This window comes from Dreissena polymorpha, chromosome 7, assembly GCF_020536995.1.
Source record: "Dreissena polymorpha isolate Duluth1 chromosome 7, UMN_Dpol_1.0, whole genome shotgun sequence".
Taxonomy (NCBI): domain Eukaryota; kingdom Metazoa; phylum Mollusca; class Bivalvia; order Myida; family Dreissenidae; genus Dreissena; species Dreissena polymorpha.
The window spans coordinates 66483823-66492340 of NC_068361.1; the positions used below are offsets into that span (position 1 = coordinate 66483823).

At 36.2% G+C, this 8518-nt stretch overlaps 1 protein-coding gene across 1 annotated transcript; it reads right to left on the reverse strand.

Annotated features, from left to right (window-relative positions):
- Positions 1-247: 247 nt before the first annotated feature.
- Positions 248-8241, reverse strand: LOC127839784 (protein zer-1 homolog). Its single transcript, XM_052368171.1, has 7 exons — positions 8209-8241; positions 7035-7115; positions 6450-6509; positions 4452-4499; positions 3606-3673; positions 2488-2774; positions 248-408 (listed from the first exon to the last, which is right to left on the reverse strand). The coding sequence occupies exons 1-7, from the start codon at positions 8239-8241 to the stop codon at positions 248-250; spliced, it is 738 nt and encodes a 245-aa protein (XP_052224131.1).
- Positions 8242-8518: the final 277 nt, after the last annotated feature.

An 8518-nucleotide genomic window follows, 5' to 3' on the forward strand; every position in this document is an offset into this window, starting at 1 on the left:
AAACAATTGTCTGACTTGAGTCTAAGAATAAAGAATATTCTTTAAACTGGAATATTAAATAAACTTGGCACTCGCAAACTTTATTTACATCATTTTTCATGTTCAACATAATGTTGATGACATAATCACCAGTGGCAGCCTGTATATATTCAAACGCTGAACATATTTTTCTTGCTTCTAAGTATATTCTTTATTCTAAAGTCTCAGAATGGGTTGGTGAATACGGGCCCAGACTTCAATAGAAGCATTAATCATTGATCTCCTCTGAAGCCTCGACCGGCATTTGTACTCGGTCTATGACCTGTTTGGCCAACTCTTGTATTGCTGTGATGGGGCGCGGGTCTCTCATGACCTTCCTCAGTATTTCCAGACCACCTTCTTCCTTCAAAAGCTTGATGTACTTGTCAGCTAAAATGTAATAAAACAACAGAATATGGCATGTTTCATTGAGTAACATATTGCTTGGGGATATTATCCTAAACGCTCCTTAGTGAAAACTTTGTAAATTATTTAAAATCATGACATTCACGAAAGTCTGGGGCTGGTTTATTTGAAGGGCGCCTTTAATCTTACCACATTTCACATAAAACAAGATGCGTTTGTGAAACACTATGTCCCCCATATATTTGAAATTTGACCTTGAAGGATGAACTTGACCTTGCACCACTCAAAATGTGCAGCTCCATGAGATACACATGTATGCCAAATATCAAGTTGCTAACTTCAAAATTGCAAAAGTTATGGCCAATTTTAAAGTTTGACGCAAACCAACAACAGACAGGGCAAAAACAATATGTCCCCCAGTATAGACTGGGGGACATAAAAATTGGCTTATACAACCCAAGTCAACAAACTAAAATTAACATCCATGTTACATGTCAAATATCACATCTCAATGGTTATATCATTAAAGAGAGACTCTTTTTAAATTATTTTGAGACGAAAGTCCATATTAATAATGTGGCTCCTTAGATGTTCTCTGTTTATACCACATGGGCATGATTTTAACAAACTTTCTCACGTATGAAATGGTTTTAGTTTAGCTGCAGAATGGAACATATTGAACATAAAAAGGTCACCCGAGGAACATTTCTGTGAAGTTAAATGTTAATCAGTCACACCATTAAAGAAATGATCTTTGAAGACAAGCCATAAAGGACACACAACTCTGGATGGCCTTCCAGCACAAGAGCTTTGTGATAAGTGAGCAATGAATATCCTTCATCACAAAGATGATCACATATTTTTATGGAAACAATCAGGCATTGTAATTTTTTCTTATTTGACATTTAAAGTTTAGAGTGTAACCTTGACCTTTTATCAAGGGACCTCTTTCTTGCTTTTAAACCATTTTTTTACTGAGCCAAAGTAACATAAGACCAAATTTAGCTAGTTCCGAGAAAATTGGCAAGACATGGCTACTAGAGTGTTCAAAAGTTTTCACTGCAGCAATATCCTGAAAAATCCCCCGTTGTATGATATATATTATATTTTTTAATAGACGGGAAACTTCTTTAAAATTTGCAGTTAGGTAATTAAAATTAACACTTCCCAAAATGTTTAAGCTGATTGGAAAAAAAAACTTATTTTTCTTCAGATTGACCAACAAACCAAGTTGTTGACACCACCTGTTTCAACTTGAGCTGAGATATCAATGTGACAAATACTCTGACCAAGTTTCATACTGGTGATAAGGCAATAAATTTAGCCTCTGAAGAGTGTTCACAAGGTAAATGTTGGATGACGGACCATGTATGACCACGACAATTGAGTATCAATATGTCATTGAGCCTTGCTCTAGGAAAATGGGGCTAAAAGCATGTGTGTGAAGTGTCGTACTAGATTAGCTTGTGCACAATGACACTCCTACCTAACCTTGATTTTCGCTAAGAAGAGACTTCCTACAAACAAATAAAATAACCTTTATGAAGAGTATGCCATCTTTTATTAGTTTGTGCAGATTGCACAGCGAAATCTGGGAGGTCGCTTAATGTGCATGCATTAGGCCAGTTTTCCCATAAAGAGGCTCAAATACAGCATCTTGAGAGTGTTTACAAGGTTAATGTGATTGCCTGACTGAGCACTACCGAGAACAAACAACTGACAATATGTAGAATGTTTACAAGGTAAATGTGGATGCCTGACTGAGCACTATCGAAAACAAACACCTGACAATTTGTAAAATGTTTACAAAGTAAATGTGGATGCCTGACTGAGCACTACCGAGAACAAACAGCTGACAATATGTAGAATGTTTACAAGGTAAATGTGGATGCCTGACTGAGCACTACCGACAATAAACAACTGACAATATGTAGAATGTTTACAAGGTAAATGTGGATGCCTGACTGAGCACTACCAACAAAAAAACAAATGACAATATTTAGAATGTTTACAAGGTTAATGTGAATGCCTGACTGAGCACGATGGAAAACAAACAACTGACAAAAAGGCAAGCACAAACTATATAAAAATGGGGGCACTTACGATACACTTTTGTGAGATTACAGAGGGCCCAGACGGCCCAATACTGTGAGGCATGAGACCTGAAACACCTAACCAGGTTCAGGATTGGTCCAAACGATCTGTAGTTTATGTTGCGCTGGCTTTCAAGGGGCCAGCGCTGTATAGCCTGCACTATACGCCAGATCACCTCATCTCGATTGGGACTTTCTACCCTCCAGGCTTCCTCCCCGTCCGATAGAAGATGGGAGAGAACTCCTGCAGCATTGTAGCGCACTTCTATCCCATCTTTCTTTGACTCCAAGAAGATTCTGAATGACAAAAAAGTAATTATGAAATTAATATTTGATTAAATGACAGAATGGTTTTATGGAAAAATTTGACAAGAAGTTTCTGATTGACAATAGATGTTTAGAAGAGACTTCCCTGTTATATACCAAGCAGAGCAGGTAATCCCTGATTAGCCTGTGCAGACACTTTATTCACATGCATTAAGATCAGTTTCATTAGAACAAAGCTCACATACAAACTTTTTTTTAAATTACAGAATGGTATTATGCGAAGATTTTATTGAATTATTTTACTCTATTGATTGACAGACATATCTTTTATTTAAGTATTTTAACGCCATCGCCAAAACCTACTACATATATTAATCGTCACTACACTTTATCTTGTAGAAACAAATTACGATCGGATTTAAATATGTATGAATATTGATGAGCTGCCTATTGACATATAAAAAACCATAACTCATTAACAAACTTTTCGACTGAAAAAAAGAAATTAATTTTCAATTGACTGGATAAAGATAGATAACAAATGCCCTTATGTAACCGTTAGAATGACCCATGGTTTGATTGGTTGAATCATCATGCTGACGTGGACACAGTACCAATCAAAAGAGCCATTAATTTTGAAATCAAAATGGCCGATCAAGAAGCTTGCCTTTATGAACGGTTGTTGGTTCCAACATACAAAAAAATATAACACAATACCTTTTCTCCAGAATAAGTTGTTTGAGTGGAAAACATTTTTCTATTTTGAGGAACAGAGATGTTGCATGTTTACGTTAACCAATTTTCTCAAAAAGGGGCATAATTCTGATCAATTGCGGGCAAGAGTTATACTTCCTGACTTACGTGAACACTGTGACATACTCCTCATTCATCAAGTTTTGCCACAGCTTCTGCACTTCTGCAATATTTGCCTGAAAAATAACATACACGAGATTAATGTGTGGATATCGTTGTAACAATATCAGATTGGTGATCTTAAATTGTTTGGACCCAGTAGAAATTATTATATATTCAATTTAAATTGGTTTATTAACCAATATGTTTTTGCTTCAAATAGTTGAAACTATTTCCCTGCTTCTTGTCATGTATTGACAGTTACACACATGATCTAATCAATATAACAATTTGCAAATTCTTGATGCATACACAATATTAAACTGCTAAACATGTGCCACCAATAGATACTGTTCAATAATACCGATTATTAGTTTTGATTAATAAATTTTGTGAAAGTATCTTATGTGGCAAGTTATGGTAGACATTTTATATAAAAATATAATAGTTTCATAAAACTGCTGATTAGTTTGGATATTAATTAATGTTGTGAAAGCATCTAATTATACAAATTATGATAGACATATATTATGTAACAAGAGATGTGTTTGTCAGAAACACAATGTCCCCTATTAAACCGCTTTGAAGCCATATATTTGACATTTGACCTTGAAAGATGATATTTACCTTTCACCACTCAAAATGTGCAGCTCCATGAGAAACATATGCATGCCAAATATCAAGTTGCTATCTTCAATATTGCAAAAGTTATTACCAAGGTTAAAGTTTTGGGACACACGCACAGAATGACAGACAAGCCAAAAACAATAAACCCCCGAACATTCGATCCGGGGGCATAAAAACATAATAGCGTCATAATACTGATGATAAGTTTTGGTAAAAAATTCCACTTACCATCAGATCCATCATGTTTCTTAGCAGCTCCCCTTTGTCAGAAAATCCCTGCAAGTACAGCAAACATAAACATGAACAAACGCACATTTTGCCTGGCAGCAACATGTCTAGCTTTTATCAAGAACACCATAAGACAACATTTATATTTAATATGGCAAAAAGTCCTTCACCTTTGCCAACAACAAATAGGATGAACATGTTAATTATGTTATTTGAAAATAGACTTACTTAATATGAAATTACAGTCAAGACAAGCAGAGGTAAGCCACAACTTGAGAAGAGTTATATTGACCTCTAAGCAAGGGACATGGGTCTAACATGCTACTGACTGTCTCCACATGTTGAATACGTAGCTAGTCCACATGTTGAATGCATAGCTAGTAAGTTTACAATTGCTACAATATTGAGATAGATATGTCTGGATAAGTCTGGATATGTCTGGATATGTCTGGGTAAGTCTGGATAAGTCTGGATATGTCTGGATAAGTCTGGATAAGTCTGGATAACTCTGGAGAAGCCCAGATGGACACGTGCACATTGCAATACTGTGAACGTATTACCAATTGAATGAAATGTATTCTCGTGTGTTGACTGATCCACAAATTTAATACAAACACATTGGAAAATGACAGTCCCGAATTCATGGTTCTTAAAAAAATGAATGTGTTAAAAAAAAATCAGACAATTGTAAATCATTATAAAGATTATAGCTGGTGGCTACTGAGCTGAAGACAATGGTACACAAATACGCCATATGATTTCATTTCCCACTGAAGTGAAGCACACTCGTAATGTAGTTAATAATTCCAGTCAATGGTTACAGAAAATAAGCACAGACAAGTTTGATTATTTTAATTTACAGGTTGTAAATGCATGTGTTAGTTAAGTATTAAATTAGCTTGTTTGAATTGAGCCTTGATCTAAGAAAACGGGGCTAAATACTTCGGTAAAACGTCTTCCCATATTAGCCTGTGCAGTCCACTAAGGCTAACCAGGGACGACACTTTCCGTCTAGACTGGAGTTTTGCTAAGAGACTTTCTCTGAAAATGCCATAAAAGTGGAAAGTATTGTCCCTGCTTAGCCTGTGCAGACTGCACAAGCTTATCTGGGGCGGTACTTCCCAGAACAAGACTCGGTGTGTTTGTACTTACATTAAAGCAGTCAAGGATCAAATACATCCCCTGTTGGTTCATTAACCGTATGCAGTTAGATTCAGTCTCATCTGTGAAGGAAACTACCAGGATTTGATAGAAAAAAAACTACCATCATAATAGGATTTGATGGAAAAAAAATACCATCATTATTGGATTTGATGGAAAATCATACACAAATAATAGGATTTTATGGGGAAAAATACCATCATAATAGGATTTGATGGAAAAAAAAGCATGCCATCATAATAGGATTTGATGGCAAAAAACACACCAAAATAATAGGATTTGACGGAAAAAAACATACCATCATAATAGGATATGATAAGAAAAATCCTTACATCATAATATGATTTGATGGGAAAGACCTACCATCATAATAGGATTTGATGTAAAAAACATGCCATCATAATAGGATTTGATGGTAAAACATACCATCATAATAGGATTTGACGGAAAAAAACATACCATCATAATAGGATTTGACGAAAAAAAAACATACCATCATTTCATTTAAATGGGAGAATATTATCATATCTTAATTTACAAATATACCATCATTGAAATAAGGGAATATATTTTAGAACCATTTGTGTTTATTTTCTTTAGCATCCACCCTTCCCGCCAATATAGGAAACAGTCATATATATCTTCATCTATAACATCGGGAGCATAAACGATTATCCTTCCCCTTGCATATTGTGAGTTTCTCGGTTTTATTGAAAGATGATTTCCCCAAAATAAGTCTAGGCCTTTTTCCCAAAGCAAGGTAAAAATCCATTGCGCCTGTATCAGACATTGTTTGCCCATGTTACCTGTTACATTCCAGAGTGTACACCAGCACACCTTCAGTAGCTCGTCACAGACTTTGTTCTTCAACTTCGTCTGAATAAACGTGCACATCACCTAGCAATTCAGAAACCAAGGTACCAACATATTGTTTTTTTTACGGTACACACAGGTAAAACAGATTTTGATTTCTCTAGGTACACAAAGGTAGTATGTTTAATTCAACCAGTTTTTCTAAGTACAAAATGGAGCATAAATGTGCTAAATTGCAGGTCAAAAGTTTTGAAACTTAATCATGCCATGACATTAAACAGATGTATGATATGCTATTGGAATAGCTGTATTAGAAACAAAGATATATTGATGTTGAACGTTTGTATTACCTGAATCTTCTAAGCACAACAAAGGATGTAAATTTGCCTATATGCTGGTCAAGGTTATGAACCTTGTCAATGACCTTATCCAATGATACCCAACATATATTTGGATTTTAAATTGAATACCTGTATTAAAGACCACGAAATGAAGATGATGCACGTTTACCTAAACCAATTTTTTAAGAATAAAAAACGTTATGGACATTGGTCAGTGACCTCACACAATGACTCCAAACACATCATTGACGTTTCAATACCGCGGTACCTCAACAATTTCCAGGTCTCCCAGGACCTTTTTCTGTTCTCTCTCGACCTGGCAGGCGAGGCTGTTCAGCAATAAAGATGCCTATACGCAGGAGGAAATCATCGTTGTGCTCGTGCTTCAACATATGTATCAGCACCCACACAAGGCGATTGTAACAGTGGAGCTACAAAGGGAATATGTATATGTTACATCATCTTCAACATATGGATCAGAACATAAAATATTCAATTATAACAGTGTAGTTGCAAAGAGCAATACATTTGTTTAACGATAGAGCTTATATATATATATATATAACAGTGGAGCTACATAGGGAATATATATATGTAACATCATCTTCAACTAGAAATGGCGCTGCAGAGGCCGACGCGTATCCCAACGCCGCATGTTTGATCCTGGGGCGCCCCAGGGTTGGTAATGGGGCAATGCATAGTTGAGATTAACCGTATTGTCATAAGAGAAGTTCAGTATCAATTAGAAGTGAATCGGTGTAGAAATGAAGAAGTTATAGTAAAAGGCGTTTTTGGGTTGGTGTGGCCTATGTGGACGGGACGCCCCAGGGTTGGTAATGGGGCCATGCATAGTTGAGATTGACCATATTGTCATTAGAGAAGTTCAGTATCAATTAGAAGTGAATCAATGTAGTAATGAAGAAATTATAGTAAAAGGCAATTTTGGGTGGGTGTGGCCTATGTGGGCGGGGTGCCCCAGGGTTGGTAATGGGGCCATGCATAGTTGAGTTTGACCGTATTGTCATAAGAGAGGTTCAGTATCAATTTGAAGTAAATCAGTGTAGAAATTAAAAAAATATAGTAAAAGGCAATTTTGGGTGGGTGTGGTCTATGTGGGCGGGGCGCCCCAGGGTTGGTAATGGGACCATGCATAGTCTAGATTGACCGTATTGTCATAAGAGAGGTTCAGTATCAATTTGAAGTAAATCGGTGTAGAAATGAAGAAGTTAATGTAAAATTACCTAAAAAATGAGTTTTGACCCAGGGGTCAGATCAAAATTCCAAATAGTGCAGGGTCGCACATATGCTCATAGCTACCATGTGTGTAAGTTTCAATGTTCTAGTGCTAATAGTGTAGGAGAAGATAGTGACCAGGACGGACGGACAGACCACAATATCCCCACGCTTTTCAAAAAGCGTGGGGATAACAACTGTATCAGCACCCGCACGAGGCGATTGTAACAGTGAAGCTTCATGTACAAGGGGGATATGTATGTTACATCATCTTAAACATCTGTACCAGAACAATACTATTTGCTTGTAACAGTGAAGCTACAAAGGGAAATACATTGTTTAACCATAGAGCTTCGATTCATATAACAGTAAAGCTACAAAGAGATAAACTGTTGTTTTTTACCATAGAGCTTTGATTCTTATAACAGTGTAGCAACAAAGGGGATAACCATTTTTTCATCATAGAGCTTGGATTCGTATGACAGTGACGCTACAAAGGAATACACAATTGTTTTTTAC